Source organism: Hypanus sabinus, chromosome 14 (genome assembly GCF_030144855.1).
Source record: "Hypanus sabinus isolate sHypSab1 chromosome 14, sHypSab1.hap1, whole genome shotgun sequence".
In the NCBI taxonomy this organism is placed as follows: domain Eukaryota; kingdom Metazoa; phylum Chordata; class Chondrichthyes; order Myliobatiformes; family Dasyatidae; genus Hypanus; species Hypanus sabinus.
Window position 1 is genome coordinate 108,691,891 of NC_082719.1, and position 24,989 is coordinate 108,716,879.

The 24,989-nt window shown below is 41.3% G+C and overlaps 1 protein-coding gene across 3 annotated transcripts in view; it reads right to left on the reverse strand.

Annotated features, from left to right (window-relative positions):
• The window catches only part of LOC132405061 (diacylglycerol kinase theta-like), a 345,666-nt gene that overhangs the window by 137,869 nt on the left and 182,808 nt on the right, over positions 1-24,989 (reverse strand). For all 3 annotated transcript variants that reach the window (XM_059989791.1, XM_059989792.1, XM_059989793.1), the window contains 2 exons: positions 24,577-24,638; positions 19,912-20,062 (listed from right to left, as the gene is read on the reverse strand). In XM_059989791.1, coding sequence (XP_059845774.1) covers positions 19,912-20,062; positions 24,577-24,638 — 213 coding nt within the window. The remainder of the gene's footprint in view (positions 1-19,911; positions 20,063-24,576; positions 24,639-24,989) is intronic.

The following is a 24,989-nucleotide window of genomic DNA, read 5'->3' on the forward strand; positions in this document are numbered from 1 at the left end:
GTTGGAAAGTAGCTGGTGCTCCTGAAATGTCCTGGGCCATTTGTTCAAACTGAAAGAATCCAGGTGGACATATGAATGCTTTCTTCTCTTTGTCAGCTTCACTCATGGGTTTCTGATAACACCCACTCCTCAAGTCTAGCACACTGAACCACTCAGGCAGCCTAGCCCATCCTTGATCCGTAGGACAGTCTACTGGTCAGGGACTGTATGTCGGTTCAGTATCCAATAATCAACACAATTCGTACCTTCCCATTCTTCTTCCTCACCACTATGGGTGATGCACAGGGACTCTGTGACTCAATGATAATCCCAGTTTCCTTCAGTTTCAGCACATGCTGCCAAACATCCTCTTCCTCTCTTGGTGCCAATCGCCGAAACCTTTCTTTGACAGGGGTGTCCTCTTGTCACTCAAACAGTGTGGCAAATACTCTTGGAACATCAAGCACATGAGTAGAAAAGAAATCTTTAACATCTTCTCTGTCAGCCTCCTTTTCCAACCCCCAGGTTGAATAAATTGGCTGTCAACTTTCCTGATCCAGAAGACTGTCTCCCTCCTGATTTTCTCTCAGGAAAACTAGACATTAGTCACTGGGGAAAGATGTGCCTTTGGCATCCCCGGCCTGAGAGTGACCTCTCTCTCCAAGGTGTTCCTGACAGTCACTGTCATCCTGTTTATCTGTACAGCTGACAGTTTCTGCAGTTCAAGCCTCAACTGACTCCTCTTCGTGATCTTCTGGAGTATCCACCAGGACTGCCTTGGCATCAGGCACACCAGGAAGTCTGGGGTTTCTCGTCACTCTAACTATTTCCACAGGCCATAACACGATGGGTTTGAACTGGGTGTACCACATAGTTCCTCATTTGTGCTCATCATCCTATCTAGGATGGGCTTGCACTTTCTCAAAAACAGCTCTGAACACCGAGTGTGATGAAGTTTAAGGGTGTTGGGGAGGTAGGGAATGATTTTTAGAACTTTGCACTTTGTCAGCATGACTTGTGTAATACCCACCCCGTGTGACTGCCTGATTTGATTTATACCCGCCCCAAGTGACTGTCTGATTGACAAAGATAGCTGACTTCTGCATAACCGTCAAACCACAAAGACCCTTCTGTTTGTACATATTCTGTAATGATTAACAACTCTTTGTTTGGTATAAAAGCCAATGCTGTACTAACTAAGTTAGAAGTTCAACAAGAGCCAACAGTAGGGAGAAGAAATCTGTCCCGCTGGTACTTGGCTTCCAACTTCTCGCCGGCTGAGTTCAAAGAAATAAACTGGTGAAAAGGATAAAGTAGAGAACTGTTGTGGTGTGGTCATTGGTCCGGTGAATTTAAGTTCACATTTGGTGCCATTACTCAGATTCCAACATAGGAAAGTCCCTGTGGGCTGAGTAAGTGACGGAGAGTTTCAAGGGCAGAAGGGTACTCTGAGGTGTTTTACCTCTGACTGTCCCTTCTACCTGTCCAAAACTCCTTCCCCTCGCCCAGAAGAACTGGTACCTTGACAGGATCCAAAGAACCACCCAGACCAGGAGAATAAGGTAAGCAGTTGTTTTTATGAGTATTAACAGAGAATAAGACTAGCAGCTCTTTTTGTGAGTATTAATGGAGAATAAGTGAAGCAGTTGTTTTTGTGAGTATTAACGAAGAATAAGTTAAGCAGTTGTTTTTATGAGTATTAACGGAGAATATGACTAGCAGTTGTTTTTGTGAGTATTAAAGTCTGTGGGTGCTGAAGAATAGAAACAGATCTTTGGCCTGGTCGATTAAGCTGTATAATTGTGTCGACTTAACTAATTGTATAATTGGTCTATTTGTATAACAGGTCTTTGGCCTGGTCGATTCAGTCAACTTAACTAATTGGACAACAGGTAAGGAAAAGGCCCAGTCTATTAAATAAGGGGGTAACTGACCTGGTAATTAGATAAGGGGGTAACTGACCTGGTCTATTCTAATTGACCTGGCAGGACTGTGGCAGTGGCCTGGTAAATTGAAGTAACTAATTGGTCGACAGGTGGTTGACCCAGTAAATTGACCAGCACAGGACAGGACAGACGTTTGGCCGAACAGAGGGGAAACAGACTCTCCTGAAGTCTATCTGGATGTTAAGTGCAGCGCTAACAAAGAAACTGGGAAACAGTGTGGGGCCCCCGGGGGGGACTTGCGATATAACCTCTTGTGAACGAGCAGTAAATTCAAATTGGAAAAAGAATTGCGGTAAAAAAAGTGGAAATTCTTGATTAAAGAATGAGAAAAACAAAGAAAACAGGCAAAGGCAGATATGGATATGGAAGGTTTAGATTGGCAGTGCCACGCGTGAGATCCAGGGCATAAAGGGGATCCTGAACCCATGTCTGGCATACCAACCCTGTTTGAGGATAGTGACAGCGATAAGGATTGGGCACACATCGTACCCCACCCACCCCCCATCTTACCAGTGCTCCTGAACCCCAATGCCTCAGGGATCTGCGCCGGGACCGTTGTATGTTGTCTATATCAATGATCTCAATGATAATGTGGTAAATTGGATCGGCAACTTTGCTGATGACACTAAGATTGGAGGTGTTGTGGACAGCAAGGAAGGCTATCAAAGCTTGCAGAAGGAGCTGGACCAACTGGAAAAATACGCCAGAAAATGGCAGATGGAATTCAATGCCGACAAGCGTGAGGTGTTGCATTTTGGAAGACAAATTAAGGTAGGACATACACAGTAAATGGTAGGGCACTGAGGAGTGTGGAGGAACAAAGGGACCTGGGCGTTCAGATATATAATTTCCTGAAGGTGGCATCACAGGTAGTAGACAGGGTTGTAAAGAAGGCTTTTGGCATCCTGGCATTCATAAATCTAAGTATTGAGTATAGGAGTTGGGATGCTATGGTGAGGTTGTATAAGTCATCGGTGAGGCCAAATTTGGAGAATTGTGTGCAGTACTGGTCACCTAACTATAGGAAGGATATCAGTAAGATTGAAAGAGTGCAGAGAAGATTTAATAGGATGTTGCCGGGTCTTCAGGAGTTAAGTTACAGAGATAGATTGAACAGGTTAGGACTTTATTCCTTGGAGCATAGAAGAATGAGGGAAGATTTGATAGGTTACAAAATTATGAGGGGTATAGACAGAGTAAATGCAAGTAGGCTCTTTCCACAGACTAAGAGAGATAAATATGAGAGGACATGGTTTTAGGGTGAAAGGGGAAAGGTTTTGGGGGAACATTAGGGGGAACTTCTCCACTCAGAGTGGTGGGAGTGTGGAACGAGCTGCCATCTAATGAGGTAAATATGGGCTCAAGTTTTAAGAATAAATTGGATAGATACCTGGATGGGAGAGGTCTGGAGGGTTATGGACTGGGTGCAGGTCAATGGGATTAGCGTAATTAAGTTTCCACACAGACTAGAAGGGCCATATGGCCTGTTTTCTGTGCCGTAGTGTTCTATAATGGTTGATTTTATAACTACATTGTTATAAGTATTGCTTAGTGATAGTAGATGTATTTAGTAGATGGATTGAAGCTGTACCTACGACTAATGATACTGTACCGCTATGACTGATGTGAAAATACTGCTAAAAGAAATAATTCCTCGCTATGGACTTCCAGAAATGATAAGCAATTCCAGAAATGACAAGGGACAAGGGACAAAGAATTTGCTATAAAACAGCAGTTCCACTGCACCCATCATTCAAAAGCAGCTGGCATCGTGGAACGAGCCAGAGGTACTTTGAAAGTTAAGTTGGCAGTTTTTTTTCTGGTGATGTCATCGTCGAGAATGGCAGCTTAAGTCACTAGCTCCTCCGGAAAAACGTGTATTAAGCCCCATTAACCTGTCAAATAAAATATTTTTTGAAAAATATTTGAACTGAAAAGAGGGGCAAGAATGGGGAGAAGAAATTGAAATTAAAAAAGCGACACTGTGGAGCCTGCATCCGAGAGGAGTGCAGTGAGCGGCTCTCCGATCCAACCGCATGCTAGCGAGGTGGCTGCTGGGCCTCATTCAGATGAAGCGGCGAATATCTTCGAACTCCTGAAAGAAATAATGGAGGTCCAGATAGATATGAAGCAAGAGCTCCGTGATATTAAGGCAGAGCTCGCCAGCATTAATCAAAAAATAGCGGTGGCAGAGACTCGCATTGAGAAGGTGGAAGATCGCATTCAAAACGTGGAATGGACACTGAGCAAGACAATAAAAATAATACATCACCAAGAAGGTAAACTGCTTGACCTGGAGGGAAGATCAAGGTGGAAAAATATCAGAATCTACAACGTTCCCGAAGGAGCAGAGGGCTCATCTATGACAGAGTTTGTTGGAAAGTTTTTGCAAGACGCACTGGATCTTCCCCTGGCTATGAAGCTGGAAGTCGAAAGAGCCCACCGCGCATTAATCCCAAAACCTACCCAGGATAGAAAGCCACGCTAAATAATAATTAAATTCCTTCGGTACAGCACCAAGGCAGAGATTCTACGAAGGGCCTGGGGTAAGAAGAGAGTGTTTTTAGAGGATAAATTAAATTTTTAGACCAAGATTACCCCCCCCCCCACCCTGCGGTCCTCCAGAAACGCAAAGAATACTCCAAAGTAAAGCAAGTATTAAAGCAAAATAAGATTAGAGATTTCAAACTCTGTACCCTGCTAAACTTCGACTGTTTTATGACAACGGGGCACGGTTGTACCAGACAGTGGAAGAGGCAACTACAGACATGAAGGCCAGAGGGTTGCCCATTAGCATGACCAAAACGAAGGAAAGCCTGGCTGAGGAATTGTCCCGCTCGGATTGGGAAATAGTGCGAGAAATGAGAAGGCAGGAGACGGGAGGAGACCGAGAGAAACATATCAGGAAGAGACCGTGAGTTTCCCAAAGACAGTCATCACCTCCTTCAGAAGAGCCATAAGGTTTGGCTAACTTCAAAAAATGTTGAGAAGTTAAACAAAAGCAAAAGTACATGGTGAAATACTTATCTCGAGAAATACTTATTATAATGTGGATTTTATATTACTTAGTTGTTATTCTTTATTTGCTCACTTACTCCTTTTTCCCCACCAGAATGACAATATATATATACATATATATGTGCGTGTGTGTGTGTGTGTGTGTGTGTGTGTGTGTGTGTGTGTCTATATATATATATATATATATGAGGAGTACACAGAGAAATCTTTTCTGTGTAATGGATTTGTTCACTGACTTTTATGAATACTGCAATGTGGGCCCTCAGCTCACAAGTAGGAGGGGTTATCTCCCATAGCTAGACATTTCCTCTAGCTCAACGCAGGGTCATTTACTAGAGACCTCAGCCTTGGAATCACATGTTCATTGCCATTTTTGTTATTATTGGAATTTCTTATTTGTTCTTATTTGTTCAGGGAGCAGATCGATTAACTTTTATTCTAATTTCAATGATACATTGACAGATAAATACAGATGGCTAAGGACAAGGTGAAATTCATTTATTTTAATGTAAATGAACTATTAAATCCAATCAAATGTAAGAGAATTTTATCCAAAATGAAAAAAGAACAAGCCCATGTCGTATATTGACAGGAAACTCATTTAAGTGATAATAAGCATAAAAAACTAAAGAGAATGGGCTTCACTAATCTGTTTTTCTCCTCATATAAATCAGAAGATAGGAGAGGAGTTGCTATTCTTATCTCAAGTAAGCTAAATTTTGAAAAAGTATTCGAAATGGGAGATAAAGAAGGCAGATATATTCTGGTAAGGGGGAATATAGACAGCAATTCTGTTACTCTATTGAATACGCACCCCCGGGAAGTGATATTAGTTTCCTTCAGAAAATTACTGATATTATGGTAATGGAAACAGAAGGTCTCCTGATATGTGGGGGAGACTTAAATTTACAATTACAACCAAACTTAGGCTCTTCCAAAAGAAAAACCCATGAAACAAAATCTTTACATAAGAAAGTTAATACACTTTTTGAGGATGTTGGTTTAATTGATATATGGAGGGATCTTTTCCCTGACAGAAGGGATTACACTCATTATTCTGCTCCACATTCTGTATATACAAGAATAGACTATTTCATAACATTTGGAAAAGACAAAGACAAAATAAACACCTGTGGAATTGGGACAATAGATGTAAGTGACCATGCACCTATATATTTATCTGTTGATTTTGACCTACAACCAAAGCATACTATTTGGAAACTAAATTCAAGTCTACTCAATGATCCGTACTTTAAGGAACAAATTAAAAAAGAAACTGGTCTCTACTTAGAATTTAACGATAATGGAGAGGTTTCACCTCCCATTTTATGGGATACTCTGAAGGCGGTCTTAAGAGGGAAAATTATAACGATATCTTCATATAAGAAAAAAAAAGGAATAAAACTACAAATTAGGCTGAAGGAACTAGAGAAAAAAACACAATGAATTTGGCACAGGATACATTAGGGTAAATTAAAAGAATTAGGAATGAAATAAATAATTTGGCTACGCAAGAAATCAGGAAAAATTTAATGTTTCTGAAACAGAGACATTATGAAAGTGGATTGAAATCTATCAAAATACTGACATGGAAACTGGAAAAAAAAAGATAGCAGAAAATACAATTCATAAAATTAGGGACCCAATAAAGAAAATGATAAAAAATAAGCTAAGTGAAATTCAAGGAGCTTTTGAAGTGTTTTACAAAACTCTATATTCCAAAGTTCCAGAGGGAAGCATAACCCAAAGTGCCACCTTCTTGAATTCTCTAGAGTAACCCACTTTAAGCAAAGAACAAAATAGAAGGATGACTGCTGACATATCTGAAGTTGAATTAAAAGCTGCAATTAGTAGGCTTAAATTAAGCAAGTCACCAGGATCAGATGGGTATACGGCAGAGTGGTACAAAGAATTTAAAAATGAGTTAATTCCTGTTTTACTCCCCACACTGAACTGGGCTCTACAAAAGGCACAAATGCCACCCAGTTGGAAGGAAGCGATAATCTCAGCTATACCGAAAGAAGGTAAGGATAAAATGGAATGCGGGTCATTTAGACCAATATCCGTTCTTAATGCAGATTATAGGTTGTTTACCTCCATCATGGCCACACAATTAGAGGAGTTTCTACCCATACAGATACATAATGATCAGACAGGTTTTATACGACAATGCCAAACTCAAGACAATATACGAAGATCACTTCACATTATGGATCATATACAAAAAAATAAAATCCAAGCAATAGTGATAAACGTGGACGCTGAAAAAGCACTTGATTTGGTTAATTGGAATTTTCTTTACATACTTTTACATAGATTTGGTTTCCAAGACACAATTAGTAAAACTATACAGACACTATATGACAATTCTACTGCTAGGATTAAAATCAATGGATATTTATCAAATAGTCTTACCCTAAAAAGGGGCACGATACAGGATTGTGCATGTTCACCACTACTCTTTGTGTTATATCTGGAACCATTAGCTCAATACATCAGACAAAATGAAGATATCAGGGGAATTACTATTAAAGGGACAGAGCATAAATTCGCTTGTTACGCGGATGACATTTTGATCTATCTGGGGCAACCAACATACTCTTTACCTAAATTGATGCAATCTTTTGGTCAATTATCAGGATACAAGATCAACATAGATAAAACCCAATTACTTTCATATTACTGTAGCCCACCAAGAGAAATTGAAAGTCGATACCCCTGGGCATGGCACACAGAGTCTTTCGAATATTTGGGCATCATTATGCCAAAAGATTTGGCAAAATTATCAGAATGTAATTATCAGCCTTTATATTAAAAAAATAAGGAAGATGTGGCAAGATGGAGCCTGCTTCCTTTTTTCAGTCTCAGTTCAAGGATTGAGTCTATTAAAATGGATATACTGCCCAGACTGTTATATCTCTTTCAGACCCTACCAATAGAGATTAATCAAAATCAATTCAATGAATGGAACAAGATGCTATCAAGGTATATTTGGCAGGGTAAAAGGCCTAGAGTTCGTCTCAAAACTTTGCAATTAGCAAAGGAAAAGGGGGGATGGGGCTTGCCTTCTCTTAGAGATTATTATTTTGCAGCACAATTGAGAGCTGTGATATGTTGGTGCATCCCATCATATGACGCTCAATGGAAAAACATTGAGGAGCGGGTACTTCCCATCCCCATACAAGCAATTTTGGCTGATAACAACCTGCAAAGCTACATAAATACTATTGATAACCCATGGGTGAAATTGACTCTTAAAATATGGAAAACTACTATAAAAGAATATAACCTAGAGGGAGATATTGCAATTCTTAAATGGTGTGCATATGACTCTGATTTTACACCAAATAAATTGGATGCTAGATTTAAGGACTGGACAGCTAAGGGAATAACAGTTCTTTGCAGCATAATGAAAGAAGGAGCACTGTTCAGTTTTGAAATGCTTAAAGAGAAACACTCATTAGAAAAACAAGATTTTTATCGGTATTTACAGATGCGACAATGTTAATAAGATGCTTAAAAATGTAACCAAGGCAAGCACATGCTTGATAGAGCTATTTAGAAAAGCATATAATTAAGATAATGGAAGTAGAATCATTTCAAGCATGTATAAGGGGTTGTTAAATCTTAAAACACATTCGACTTCATACATTAAAACAAAATGGGAGAAGGAAGGAGGGATAATTATATCTGAGGAAGAATGGAAAACAATATGGAGGTATCAATGGAAGTGTACCAGTTCACAGAAATGGAGGGAGATTGGATGGAAAAACTTGATATTTTATTACACCCTCTCAGAAATCCCATTATGATAGTAACCTCCCTGTTTGCTGGAGAAATTGTGGAAATCAAAATGCAAATCATTATCATATTTTTTGGGACTGCCCTGTTATCAAAAACTATTGGAGGGGGATACACAATGCCCTACAGGACATCTTTAAATGTGAAATACCCTTAGGGAGTATGACCATATATTTTGGATATATACCTCAAGAATGGTTGAAAAGAGATAAATATTTAATGAATATACTGTTGGTGGCTGGTAAAAAGACTCTTACTAGGAAATGGTTATCACAGGAGAGCCCAACTTTCAATACATGGATGGAAATTACAATGGACATTTACAAAATGGAGAAGAAAACAGCATCTGTTAATCATAAGCTGGAACAATTTGATTCATACTGGGAAAAATGGTTTAACTACATAATGCCTCATAGGCCTGATTTTATTCTCACAAATCAATGAATCTGTTGTAAAAAAAGTATCACTCCCTACTTGTACATAGTTCTTTCCTTGAGCTTGTTTCTTCTTTCCACTCTTTTCTATAAGTGTATACCCCAGATAAATACTTTGTGGAGATTTTGTGATATATATAATTATATGATATATATGTTCAATGTCTGAAATACATCTTATGGAAATGTTTGTTTGATGAACTTCAATAAAAAAAATTCCAAAGAACGTTAAGTTGGCCAAACTTACACAAGAAACTGGATTGACCTGGTTAAGGCTTTGCCCTTAGTCCTATTCCATATGAGAATCACACCATCAAGTAAGACGGGGTTATCACCTGCAGAAATTATCTACGAGAAGCCTGTGAGAACCCCATGGGGACCCCAACCTTGTTTGCCACTCCTCCTGAGAGCTTACTTGCATACCTAGATATGCATACCTTGCGGGAGGAAATGGGGAAAATACTTAAGTAAGTTAACCAAAGTTCTCCGAAACTTGTATTCACAGGTACAACCGCCCTACCGAGAGGATGAAACCCAGTCTGGAGGTGACTGCCCTATGACTGAGCCTGGAGATTTTGTCCTGATTAAAAACTGGGATCGCAAGAAGTTGAAACCTATGAGGAAGGACCATGCCAAGTGCTACTGACCACACCCACGGCAGTGAAAGTGGAAGGGCAGCTCCGCCGGATACATCGAACGGACTGTAAACGTGTGGAGAAAGAAACCGATGGGGACTAAGCGGAGGAAGATGTATTGGTTGATATTGACTGTTGTAATGCTTGGTGGGTGGGGGGGGGTTGCTATTGTGGTATCAGGAGGCCCCCAAGAAAATGGCTTTTTATCCCTGTGCCCCATACCTATGCTGAGCAGGTTGAACAAGGGGTGTGTTGGGTATGTGCATGGTAAAACCATGATCCCTATGTCAGTGGTCCCCCTCACCTCTGATGAACCGAACATCCCTTGCACAGTTCTACGAAACCGCAGTGAATTGTACGGAAACCCATCAACAGACAAACTGTTCACCCTCCTGCTTTAATGGGTGGTACCCCGATCCACTCCCCAAGATCCATCCCAATTGTGGCCCAGGATTAGTATAGTTCCCCCTCCTGGACCGATATTATTGGTATTATCGATATTATTATGATAAATCCAACGTTCCATACCAGCTAGGAAACAAATCTTGTACCCAGTATGCAGATACCTGCAATTGGGTATGTGGAAATCGAGCCTACCCACGATTACTAGGGGAGTAGCCAGACCCTAGCAGGATAGGAAGGACGGGAACTCGGAAGGAGGACAAGGGGTGGAGTGGGTGTTGTTATATCTGGTACCCCATTTGAGAGTTATGGGTCATCCTAAGGAACACCCCCACTGGAATACAGTGGCATGCAGAAGTTTGGGCACCCTGCATGGTCAGTACTTACTAACAGCCTCTTTGGCAAGTATCACAGGTTGTAAACGCTTTCTGTAGCAAGCCAAGAGTCTTTCAATTCTTGTTTGGGTATTTTTGTCCATTCTTCCTTGCAAAAGGCTTCTAGTTCTCTGAGATTCTTGGGCTGTCTTGCATGCACTGCTCTTTTGAGGTCTATCCACAGATTTTCAATGATGTTCTGGTCGGGGGACTGTGAGGGCCATGGCAAAACCTTCAGCTTGCGTCTCTTGAGTAGTCCATTGTGGATTTTGAGGTGTGTTTAGGATCATTATCCTGTTGTAGAAGCTCTTTTCATTTTCAGCTTTTTTTTTTTTACAGACAGTGTGATGTTTGCTTCCAAAATTTGCTGGCATTTAATTGAATTCATTCTTCCCTCTACCAGTGAAATGTTCCCTGTGCCACTGACTGTAACACAAGCCCAAAGCATGATCCATCCACCCCCATGCTTAAATTCTGCACCCTTCCTTCTCCAAACATACCTTTGCTCATTACAGACAAAAAGTTCTATTTTAACTTCATCAGTCCACAGGACTTGTTCCCAAAATGCATCAGGCTTGTTTAGATGTTCCTTTGCAAACATCTGACGCTGAATTTTGTGGTGAGGATGCAGGAAAGGCTTTCTCCTGATGACTCTTCCATGACAGCCATATTTGTGCAGGTGTCGCTGCACACTAGAACAGTGCACCACCACTCCAGAGTCTGCTAAATCTTCCTGAAGGTCTTTTGCAGTCAAACAGGGGTTTTGATTTGCTTTTCTAGCAATCCTACAAGCTGTTCTCTCAGAAAGTTTTCTTGGTCTTCCAGACCTCAACATGACTTCCTCCATTCCTGTAAACTGCCATTTCTTACTTACATTACAAACTGAGGAAACGGCTACCTGAAAACATTTTGGTATCTTCTTATAGCCTCCTCCTGCCTTGTGGGCATCATTTATTTTAATTTTCAGAGTGCTAGGCAGCTGCTTAGAGGAGCCCATGGCTGCTGATTGTTGGGACAAGGTTTGAGGAGTCAGGGTATTTATAAAGCCTGGAAATTTGCATCACCTGGCCTTTTCTAATGATGACTGTGAACAAGCCATAGCCCTAACAAGCTAAGTAAGGTCTGAGACCTTGGTAAAAGCTGTCTGAGAGCTCAAATCTCTTGAGGTGCCCAAACTTTTGCATGGTGCTCCTTTCCTTCTTTTCACTTAAAATTGTACAAAACAAAACTATTACATTAATCTTGCTTAAAATGTTGAAAAGGATGTTTCATCTTTAACTTTAAGACTTTTGGAGATCAGTTCATCTTCTACTCACTTAACTATTCAGAGTAACAAAAATTTTAATAAGGAATGCCAAAACCCTAACCCTAACTCTAATGCATTCCACTGTGGTCAACGAAGGGGAATAACAGAATCAGAGAGATTTTGGATGATCACCTTCCCCACCCATGGGACAGCTAGAAATTTCAGGGAGGTGATTAACTTAGCAAACTGGTAAAAAGGATAAAGTAGAGAACTGTTGTGGTGTGGTTACTGGTCTGGTGAATTTAAGTTTACAAGTGAATGGACATGGTTTCCAGCAAGCTCTCCAATTCTCTCCCTGCAGGCTCCCACTAGCCTCCTCACAATAGGAGTATTTGTTCCCACAAGAATAGAAGCTTTGCCCTTCTCAATCGGGTCTGAACAGACCAACACTAATGTATCAAGGGTCTCAGATAAACAAAGATCTGCCTCCGAAAACATCACCTTCAATGCCAAGTAACCATCATATGGGTAGTCATCAGTACTAAGGCCCCAAAGATCTCGGGCACTGAGTGGCATCAATGGTAAATGTGTCAATTACCGGTTGTAGAATGATCTGTACAGCAGAGTAAACCAAGAAGCTGTAACAATTTTAGTGGATGTTTATGAAGAAAAATCATTTCAGGATGTATACTGTATACATTTCTCTGATATTAAATTGGACCGTTGAACCTCTGACCTTTCAATTATGGCTCTAGCATAAATACCCTCAATCCACAGGGATACACTGGAGCTTGCCCTCATTTAGCCTTCCGGAATAGGGTTTTGCAACTGTGGAGCGTTCCTTGATACACTGATAGGAACATGTTCCCCCTGAAACACCAGACCGTTCCCTTACTGGGTGTCTCCAAGGTTTTCCAACTTCCCATTCTACTCAAGTAGCTGATGGTTCACTTTCCAAAGGTATTCCCATCCTTCACACTCACAATTAAAATGTCTGTCCCCACCGCAGTTGTATACTTCCCTTTCCAAGGGACCTCGTTCACTAGCAGTCCTCTACTTAGTACGTCCCACCAGTGTGTCTGGCTCACTATAAGCTTTGTCATGCTTGCTAGCAGCACCCACTAATATCAACAGAGACACCTCAGCTCTAAAGCCTTTCACAAAATCCTGTAAAACTCCCACCTTTGTGACATCAGGGGCTACCAGTGAGGACTTTGCCCTGCCAACGGAGGCCTCCCACTACTCCGTCAGGTTTTCCTCCTCTCTTACTTCTCAGACCAGCTCAACAAATGAGTTGGGGGGGGGGGGGGGGAACACGTCCTACAAGACATTCGGCATTCACGTCATGTGACTGTCTGCCCTTCATCACTTGATTCATCCTTAACTGATTCACATCACCAGTTGAATGGCCCCTTTATGCCACAAGCAAAGCAGCTGTCTCTAGCTGCAAAATGTAGGCAGAAATTTTCATCCCCTTCTCCTGAAACATGCATCTAAACCCCATCATAAGTTCCACTGGGCTTCCTGTAATGCCAAAAATGCTTTCTAACACCTACATGTAGCCCACAGAAGTGGTAACTGGGTTCACTGCCTTCAAGGACCTCACTACATCAGCAGCCAGACATTTTAGACTCTCCACCAGCACCTGTCTTTTCACATTAACAGAGCACTGCCACTCATCCAGCAACTGAGAGGTCTGCTCCACCCAAGTCTCATATTCTTCTTCCACCTTGAGGGTGGGCTTCATGTTCCCGAGAACATTTTCTGCCTACAATAACTACTCTTTGCTGGTGCACCTGGCCATTTATCCACCAGTGATATAGCTGCCAACACCAACTCAGAATTTTCACCCCTCACTAAAGGACTCAGTAGACCTTCCACATCAGACAACTCCTTCCCCTCACTCCGCAGAAATGAGAGCAACCTGCCTATAAAGTCTCCGCCAACAGCTATGGGGGACTTTACTTCCAATTCGTCACCATCGTCAACACTCCCCTTTTCTGAAAGTATGGCCAGCCCATGGCCCTGCCTCTTCAGGTACCTCAAGCATAACTTGCAGATCTACTCCCATCACGTCATTGCCAGTCTGAACTGAAACATCTTTGTCCGCCATTTTGTCCAACTGCTGTTCCATGATTGTAACTTTCCCTAAAATGACCATTAGACATAGGAGAAGAATTAGGTCGTTCAGCCAATTGAGTCTCCTCTGCCATTCCATCACGGTTGATCCCAGATCACATTCAATCACATACACCTGCCTTCGGACCATATCCTTTGATGCACTGACTGATCTGGAAATGATCCAACTTAAGTATACTGACAGACTTGGCCTGTACTGCAGTCTACTGTACTACTGTACTTATACTGCAGTCTGTGGTAGAGCATTCCACAGATTCACTAATCTCTGGGTAAAATAATTCTTCTTTACCTCCGTTCTAAATGGTCATCCCTAAATTTTGAGGCTGTGCCCTCTAGTCCCAGATACTCCACCATAGGAAACATCTTCTCCATATCCACTCTATCTAGTACTTTCAACATTCAGTAGGTTTTAATGAGATCGCTTGGCATTCATCTAAATTCCAGTGGGTACAGGCCCAAAGCAGCCAAACGCTCCTCATATGTTAAAACCTTCATTCCTGGAAACATCCTTGTGAACCTTCTCTGGATTCTCTTCAATGACAACAAATCCTTTTTGTTCAGTGTGTTTAGTCACATCCTCAAAAAATTCAATCAGGCTCGTTAAGGCATGACCCACCTTTGACAAAACCATGCTGACTATTCCTTAACACATTATGCCTCTTTAGCTAATCAAGGCCTTCTCAAGGCCCCTTCTGGCTCTCCTACTGCTGGCCTTATAATTTTCTAGATCTCTATCATTACCTAGTTTTTTGAACCTTTTGTAAGCTTTTCTTTTCTTCTTGACTAAATTTTTACCACAGTTCCTGTACCTACCATCCTTTCCCTGCCTTATTGGAACATCCCTATGCAGAACGCCACGCAAGTATCCCCCGAACATTTGCCACATTTCTGCCATACATTTCCCTGAGAATATCTGTTCCTGTCTGATAGCTTCATATTTCCCCTTCCTCCAATTAAATGATGTCTTAACTTGTCTATTCCTATTCCTCTCCAATGCTATGGTAAAGGAGATAGAGTTGTGATCACTATCTCCAAAATGCATCTTAGAATGCATCTGTGATGGCTTTCTTGAACAGCATGTTACTGAACCTACAAGGGAACGTGCTATTTTAGATCTGGTCCTATGCAATTAGACAGACAAAATTAGTGATCTTGTAAGTTAAGGATCCTCTTGGAAAGAGTGATCACAATATGATTGAATTTTTCATACCAATAGAGGGTGCAATAGTTCAATTAAAACCAGTGTCTTGTGTCTAAACCAGGGGTCGGCAACATTTACCACTGAAAGAGCCAATATGGACCCATTTCCCACAGAAAAGAAAACACTGGAAGCCACAAAACCCGTTTGACATTTAAAATGAAATAACACTGCATACAATGTTTTTTTTTTGCCTTTATGCTATGTATAAACAAACTATAATGTGTTGCATTTATGAAATTGATGAACTCCTGCAGAGAAAACGAAATTACATTTCTGCATGCAACAAAAACATTTTGAACTCCGAAAAAAAGACGCTGGGTTGAAGGTTACTCCATAGTTAGCCTACCTTGGATCGAAGAATTAAAAGAAAGCGCGCACTGGCGGGTGTCAGGCATTGGCAGTGGTGATGTATATTAATAGCGATAAAAAAACACTTTGTAGCGGTGTGCTACACGCAGCGCTAAAATAATGACACTGCAGTCAAAGATAACTTTATTCGAACTAAACAGCCTTGCTTTAAAGCCTCCCTCAACCCGTCCCCGTGGGCGTGGATGCTCCAAAAGACACGTACTCACAAACCCCCGTAGGCTATCTCCCTTAGCCGGAACGGTGGCTAATTGTGAGCCGGTTCGGATGTGCCAGGAAATGGGGTCTCCACAACATTTTATTTAGATTGTACAAGATCACCATAATCTTCAAATTTCGAATTACATTTCAAAAACTAACAAACCACGGGGAGCCGCAGCACAGAGATGAAAGAGCCGCATGTGGCTCTGGAGCCGCGGGTTGCTGACCCCTGGTCTAAACAAAGGAGACTACAATGGGATGAGGGAACACAGCCTTGGATGACTAAGGAAATAAAAGTAGACATCAAACTAAAATTTCTGGAGTGGGGAAGGGTCTGGCAGATTGAGTACAATGTTGGTAAACACAAGGTCATCCACTTTGGAAGGAAAAATGAAAGAGCAGATTGTTATTTAAATGGCAAAATGATTATAAAAAATTGCAGCATGCTGCTGTGCAGAGGGACTTGTGAATGTTTGTGCATGATTCACAAAATTTTGGTTTGCAGGTGCAGCAGGCTATCAAGAAGGTAAATGGAATGCTGGCCTTCATTGCTCGAGGGATTGAATATAAGAGCAGGGAGGTTATGCTGCAACTATACAGGGTACTGGTGAGGCCACACCTGGAGTACTGCGTGTAGTTCTGGTCTCCTTACTTGAGGAAGGGTATACTGGTTTTGGAGGCAGTGCAGAGGAGGTTCACCAGGTTAATTCCAGAGATGAGGGGGTTCGACTATGAGGAGAGGTTGAGTCGCCTGGGACTGAATTTGCTGGAATTCAGAAGAATGAGAGAACTTATAGAAGCATATAAAATTATGAAAGGGATAGATACGATAGAGGCAGGCAAATTGCTTCCACTGTTAGGTGAGACTAGAACGAGGGGACATAGCCTCAAGATTCTGGAGAGTAAATTTAGGATGGAGCCAAGGAGGAACTGCTTTTCCCACAGAGTGATGAATCTATAGAATTCTCTGCCCAATGAAGCAGTGGAGGCTACGTAGTTAATATATTCAAGACAAGGTTGGATAGATTTTTGCATAGTAGAGGAATTAAGGGTTATGGGGAAAAGGCAGGTAAGTGGAGATGAGTCCATGGCCAGATCAGCCATGATCTTATTGAATGGCGGAGCAGGCTCGATGGGCCAGATGGCCTACTCCTGCTCCTATTACTTATGTTCTTATCTAACCAACCTCATTTCTGGACCTTATCAAATGCCTTCTGAAAATCTAAGTAAATGACATTCACTGCCTCTCCTTTGTCTCCTACATGTTACTTCCTCAAAGAACTGCAACAGAATTGTCAGGCAAAATTTCCCTTTATAGAAATCATGCTGATTTTGACGTATTTTATCATTAGTCTCTAAGTACCCCGAAACCTCATCTTTAATAGTAGACTCCAACTCTTTCCCAACCACTGAGGTTAGGCTAACTGGCCTATAATTTCCTTTCTTTTGCCTTCCTCCCTTTCTTAGAGTGGAGTGACATTTGCAATCTTCCGGTCCTCTGGGACCATGCCACAATCAAGTGATTCTTGAAAGATCATGACAAATGCATCCATTATCTCTTCAGCAACCTCTCTCAGGTCTCTGGAACGTAGTTCATCTGCTCCACGTGACATATCCACCTTAAGACTTTTCAGTTTGCCTCGCACTTTTTCCACTTGTAATAGCAATGACCCTCACTCCTGCTCCCTGACACTCACAGACATCTGGCAAACTGCTAGTGTCCTCCACAGTGAAGACAGATGCAAAGTACTTATTAAGTTCATCTGCCATTTCTTTGTCCCCCATTACTATCTCACCAGCATTATTCTCCAGTGGTCCAATAACGATTCTCACCTGCCTACTTTATAAAGTTGAAAACTTAGTATCCTGCTTTATATTATTGGCTAGTGTGCCCTCATATTTCATCTTTTCCCTTCTTATAGCTTTTTTAGTTGCCTTTTGTTAGATTTTAAAAGCTTCCAAATCATCCAACTTCCCACTCACTTTTGCTACCTTATATGCCCTTTCCTTGGCTTTTATCCAGTCTTTAACTTCCCTTGGTTGCCTATCCCTGCCATTTGAGAACTTCTTCCTCTGTGGGACACATCTATCCTGCAGCTTGTGATCTATTTCCAGAAGCTTTAGCCATTTTCCTCGCCGGTATCCCTCTCCAATTCACCTGGGAAAGCTCCTCTCTCATACCTCTGTAATCTTTATTTCACTGTGATACCGACATGTGACATGCTTCTCTCTCTCAAATTGCAGTCTGAATTGAATCATATTATGATCTCTGCCTCCTAAGGGTTGCTTTACATTAATCTCCCTGATAAGATCTGGGTTATTACACAACACCCAATCTCAAACAGTCTTTCCCTGAGTAGGCTCGAGCACAAGCTGCTCTAAAAAGCCATCTTGTAGGCATTCAACAAATTCCCTTTCTTGCGATCCGACACCACCTGATTTTCCCAATGCCCTTTCCTATTGAAGGCTCCCATTGCAATTGTGTCATTACACTTATATGCCTTTTCCGGCTCCCTTCGCAATCTCAATACTGCAAGCAAACCTAAAACTCTTTATCAGCAATTTATCTGGGCTGTGGATACCCACCCCATTCAGAACACAAGAGTTAGTTATGAGTAATCTCTTTGAATCACACCAATGCTTAATCCCTGCCACAGCCATAATCAAGTATCTTAATCACTTTCCCAGACAATAGTTTAACACAGGCTTAAAGACACAAACCACTTTACCAGTTTCTTAGAGCAGTTACAGAGTGTTCAGCGAAACCAATCCTGGGCGATGGCCCCCACAAAGAAGCTCCTTTTTACCAGGCATCTCTAGAGATGCCCCTCGCTAAAAGCCACCTTTCACAGGGTTGATATGACTTGGATACAATCAAACGTGGGAGGTTGGGATGTCTCATCTACTTGATCCCCAGTCTGTGTGAATATTGTGTAATTACTGCCCCTGTGCAATCATCCATTGGCAAGAAGTAACAGACTATATACTGCATACAATTATACAGTAGTATATTTATGAATGTTAACCAAACCTTTATTGGAGAAGAAAGGAAAAAAAGAGAAAAAAAGGGCCCATCATAATTAAAACAATTAAATATGCACAGGTTGGAGCTCAAATTTGCCAAAAGCTTAAGTGCCTGTTGTACTCACGGCACCAACTCCAATTCACTGATTACCGTTAGAATTTTCCTTCATGAACTCCATCAATTCACATATTCCTGGTGGATCAAATCCTACGGACGGTTCTCTCGAGCTTCTTCTCTCTCCATATCCCACCTAAAAGACCTCGACCTACCCCAATGTCCATCACAAAAATCAGTCTTCTCTAGAAATTCCTGATCAGAATATCACAACCCCCTTACCTTTAACTGTAACCCAAACACTACCAGCAGGACATACTGCTTCTACAGACAACCATTAAATGAAATACTCTACATTTGTAGTAAAATCTTAATAAGGGCTTAACCAAGGTGTTACAAAATGTTTAAAATTCTGAGAGGCATATTTAATGTGGTTATGGTAACAGTGTTTTCATTAGGATAAGGGAGACAAACCAGGGGGTCATAGGTTTAGGGTGAGATTTAAAAGGGACATGAAGAGCAACATTGTCACACAGCAAATGGAACAAGCTCCCAGAGGAAGTGGTTGAGGTGAGTATAATATTATCACTTAGGAAGTATTTGGACAGGTACCTGGGGGGAAGGATCTTAGAGCGATATGGGCTGAATGCAGGAAATTCGGACTTGCTGGTGGGCACCGTGGTTTAATGGACTGGGCGGACTGAAAGGCCTATATCTGTGCTGTATTGATCTTTGACTCTATCCTGACCCATAAGTAACCATGTTAAATGCTCAACTGCTCGAAAACTAGTTTCCTGACCACGCCTGGCTCAAACATTCAGTTTGTGGATTGTTGACTATTACATCTGTACTCTGTAGACAGAACCCCTCTCACTTCCTTTACAAGTGATTGAAGAGATATAAAATTACTGCTTTTGGGGTTTAATTTGGATTTCCATCAGTCAGTACACCTGTACATCAATAGGAACTGTATCTTCAAAATTAATCTTTTTCCAACTCCAACCAACTCCATCACTTACATATAGTGTAAAAGGAAACAGATCAACCCTTGATCTTCACCTTTCAGCACATATGGCTCCCTTGCACTTACTTTTGATCTCTAAGTAACTGCTGAGTAGTGAGAAGTACTTGTCCTGAGACAAGTGCAGTGGAAGAGCCATGAGCAGCAGGTTCACTCGCACCACTGTGTTCTGCTTCCTTGTGATATAGAACCGTGTCTGATTCATCTGACGAACAGAGACCTGGAGAACACAATGATATCAAAAGGAAACATCACTGACTATATACTCATAACAAATAGTAAAAACAAAACATAACATCCTAAGACATAGAAGTAGCATTGAGCCATTTCGCCCACTGAGTCTGCTTCACCATTCCATCATGCAGAGCAGTATGGACAGCCCAGCACATCTGTGGATGTGAACTTCCCTCAATTGAGGACATTTACAACAGCAAGTGCACAAAGGAGGTCTGGAAAATCATCAGAGCCATCAGTCACCCCAACCATAAACTGTTTCAGCTGCTACCGTCTGGCAAAAAAACCAACAGGCTATGGGGCAGCTTCTTTCTACAAGCCATTAGACTAATAAATTCACATGTCTGTACATTGCGATAATCATAACGCAAAGATTTTAACTCCCTCATATGTGGAATGGATGTAAGATTTAAATAAATTCACTCTTCATGCCTGATTTATTGTTTCTCTCAACCCCATTCTCCTAACTTCTTTCAGTAACCTTGACACCCTGTCCAATCAAGAACTTACTAGCATCCACTTTAAGTATAAAATTCAAAGTAAATTTTATGATCAAAGTACATATATGACACCATATACAATTCTGAGATTCATTTTCCTGTGGGCTTACTCAGCAAATCTATAGAACAGTACTTACAACAGAATCAGTGAAAGATCAGCCAGAAAACAACAAACTGCAAATGACAAGAACATGAGATAATGACACAAAGAGTCTTTAAAGTGAGATCATTGGCTGTGGGGACACCTCAATGATGTGGCAAGAGAGTGTAGATATCCATTTTTATTCAGGTGCCTGATGATTGAGGGGTCGTAACTGTTCTTGAACCTGGTGGTGCAAGTTCTGAAACTCTTGTACCTTCTATCTACCTGATGGCAGCAATGAGAAGAGAGCATCACCTAGGTAGTGGGGGATCTCTGATGATGGATGTTGGTATCCTACTCCACAACACATCAAAGTTTCAGATGTCATTCCAAATCTCCACTGACACCTAAGTACGTAGAGGTACTGCCTTGTTTTCATCACAATTGCAATTAACGGCTGGGTCCAGGACAGGTCCTCTGAAATAGTAACACCCAGGAACTTAAAAGTTCCAAACTCTCTCCACCTCCAATCTCTGATGAGGACTGCCTCATGGATCTCTGGTTTCCCAATCATGAAGAATATAATCAGTTTCTTGGTCTTGCTGACATTAAGTGAGAGGTTATGACACCAGTTAGTCAAATTTTCAGACTCGAACCTGTATGCTGATTCATCACCACCTTTGATTTGGCTCACAACAGTAGTTTCATCAACAGACTTGAATAAGAACATAAAAACCTAAGAAATAGGAGGAGTAGGCCATTTGGCCCATTGAGCCTGCTCTGCCATGGCTGATCTGGCCTTGGACTCATCTCCACCTACTTGTCTTTTCCCCATAACCCTCAATACTCGTATAATGCAAAAATCTATCCAACCTTGTCTTAGATATATTTATTGAGGTAGCCTCCACTGCTTCATTGGGTAGAGAATTCCACAGATTCACCACCCTCTGGAAAAAGCAGTTCCTCTTCATCTCCATCCTAAATCTACTCCCCCAAATCTTGAGGCTATGTCCCCTAGTTCTAGTCTCACTAGTCTTCTAGTGGAAACAACTTTCCTGTCTCCATCTTATCTATCCCTTTCATAATTTTATATGTTTCTATAAGATCTCTTCTCAGTCTCATGAATTCCAGCGAGTACAGTCTTAGGCGACTTAATTTCTCCTCATGATCTAACTTCTTCATCTCTGGGATCGGCCTGGTGAATCTCCTTTGCACCACCTCCAAAGCCAGTATACCCTTCCTCAAGTCAGGAGACCAGAACTGCACACCGTACTCCAGGTGCCGCCTCACCACTGCCCTTTTCATTTGCAGCATTACCTCCCTGCATAACCTTGTCAAAGGCCTTCTGAAAGTCCAAATATACAACATCCATTGCATTCCCTTTATCTATCCTACTTGTAATTTCTTCAAAGAATTCCAACAGGTTAATCAGGCAGGATTTTCCCTAAAGGAAACCATGCTGACTTTGTCTTATCTTGTCCTGTGTCACCAAGTACTCCATCACCTCGTCCTTAACAATTGACTCTAACATCTTCCCAACCACTGAGGTCAGGCTAACTGGTCTATAATTTCCTTTCTGCTGCCTTCCTCCTTTCTGAAAGAGTGAAGTGATATTTGCCATTTTCCAGTCCTCCGCTACCATACCAGAGCCCAATGATTCTTGAAAGACCATTTCTAATGCTACCACAATTTCCAACACTACCTCTTTCAGAACTCGAGTGAAGTTCCTCTGGTTTGGGTGACATGCGTACCTTTGGTTCTTTCAGCATTTTGAACGCATTCGCTCTTGGAACAGTAACTGCACCCACTTCTTTTCCTTCACATACTACAACATCAGGCATACTGCTAGCGTCTTCTACAGTGAAGACTGATGCAAAATGCTCATTTAGTTTACAGGCATCTCCTTGTCCCCATTATTATTTCTCTTGCCTCGTTTCCTAGCGGTCCTATATCCATTCTCATTTCTCTTTTACTTTTAATATACTTGAAAAAAGCTTTTACTATCCACTTTGATATTATTTGCTAGCTTGCTTTAATAGTTCAGCTCTTCTCTTCTAATAATTTTTTTAGTTGCTCTGTGTAGGTTTTTAAAAACTTCCCAATCCTCTATTTTCCCACTAATTTTTGCTTTGCTGTATGCCCTTTCTTTTGCTTTTACAATGGCTTTGACTTCCCTTGTCAGCCACGGTTGTACTATTTTACTATTTGAGTATTTCTTTGTTTTTGGAATACACCTTTCTCCTTTTTCCCCGAAACACATTCCATTGCTGCTCTGTTGACATCCCTGCCAGCAGCTCTTTCCAATTTACTTTGGCCAACTCCTCTCTCATACCACTATAACTTCTCTTACTCCACTGAAATACTGCTACATCAGACTTTACTTTCTCCTTATCAAATTTCAAGTTGAATGCAATCATATCATGATCACTGGTTCCCAATGGTTCTTTTACCTTAAGCTAATTGCCTCCAGTTCATTACATAACACCCAATCCAGTATAGCTGATCCTTTCGTAGGCTCAATGACAAACTGCTCTAAAAAGCTATCTCTTAGACATTCAACAAACTCACTCTCTTGAGATCCATTTCCAATCATTTTTCCAATCGACCTGCATGTTAAAATCTCCCATGACTACCATAACATTGCCCTTTTGACTTGCCTTTTCTATTTCCTGCTACAACCTGTCATCCACCTCCCAGATACTGCTGGGAGGCCTGTATATAACTGTCATCAACATCCTTTTACCATTGCAGTTTCTTAACACAACTCACAAGGATTTAATGCCATTCTTTACCAGTAGAGCCACACCAACCTATGTCTACCTTCCTATACCTCTGATATAACGTGTAACATTGGACATTCAGCTCCCAACTATGACCACAGTGATGGCCACAACATCATACCTGATAATTTGTAATACTGCAACAAGATCATCCACCTTATTTCTTATACTCCATGCATTGAGATACAACACCTTGAGTACCGTATTTGCTGTCCTTTCTGACCCTGAATCCCTAATGTTTTGATACTCAGCCTGTTGCTGCAACTAAGTCCCATCACCTGCCTGCCCTTCCTGACAATCTGACTGAACACTATCTTTACTTTTTTTTTTAACCATCTGTCCCTATCCTGAATTCTTTCACTCCAGTTGCCATCACCACTCCCCAAATTAGTTTAAACCCTCCCCAACAGCTCTAACAAACCTGCCCATGAGAATATTGGTCCTCCTCGGGTTCAGGTGTTACCAGTCACTTTTGTACAGTTTATACCTCCCCCAGAAGAGATCTCAATTATCCAAGAACTTGAAACCCTGTGCCCTGCACCAGCTTCTCATCCACACATTTATCTGCCACATCATCACTGGCACGTGGCACAGGCAGCAATCCTGAAATCACTACTCGGGAGGTCCTGCTTCTCAGCTTTCTAAATAGCTCTCTAAATTCTCTTTTCAGGGTCTCTTTTAGTATACAGTAAAACTCTCATTTTACTGTATAACACCACTATACGTACCGTCTCACCAGGGTCTATAGAATTACGAACTCTCGTTATACTGTATACACCACTACACGTATAGTCTCACTATGGTCTATAGAATTACAAACTCATTATACTGTATACACCACTATACGTACAGTCTCACCAGGGACTACAGAATTACAAACTCTTGTTATACTGTATACGCCATGATACGTACAGTCTCAGCACAGTCTACAGAATTACAAACTCTGGTTATACTGTATACATGACTATATGTACCATCTCACTAAGGTCCTATGGAATTATCGCAAACTCTCTTTATACTTCCTGAATACAGATTTCATAAGTGGAAATGGTTATTTTGTAGAAGGCTGACCGAATTAACTAATCGTGGAAGAACATATTAACTACAAAGCAAAGTACACTATTAATGAATATCTTACCCTCCTGAGATCATGAATTCTGCGAAGCATCAGTTCGAACTGGTTCAGCACCAGGCTCTGCACTAAAGAGATATGTGGTGAGAATTTTGTCAGACAGAATTATATTTTTCCATCGACCCCATCACTAATACAATGAAGACAGAATCCCCTGTAAAAATTATTTATTTTTGGTCACTTGAACGGAAGGTAATTTGTTACCGTTTACAGACAGGAATCAGTGCTGGTGTAGATCTGAATGCTGTCTGCAGTAAAATCATGGCTGACGCTGTCTATCAGTCCATGAAACAATAGCTGATCTAACTGTAACCCCCTCCCTCAGTCCATTTAACCACCACTGATCTAACTGTAACACATGTAACACACTGGGAAAGGTTTCACTGCTAGTGTAATGGTTTCTCTGTAGCTGCAGTGTG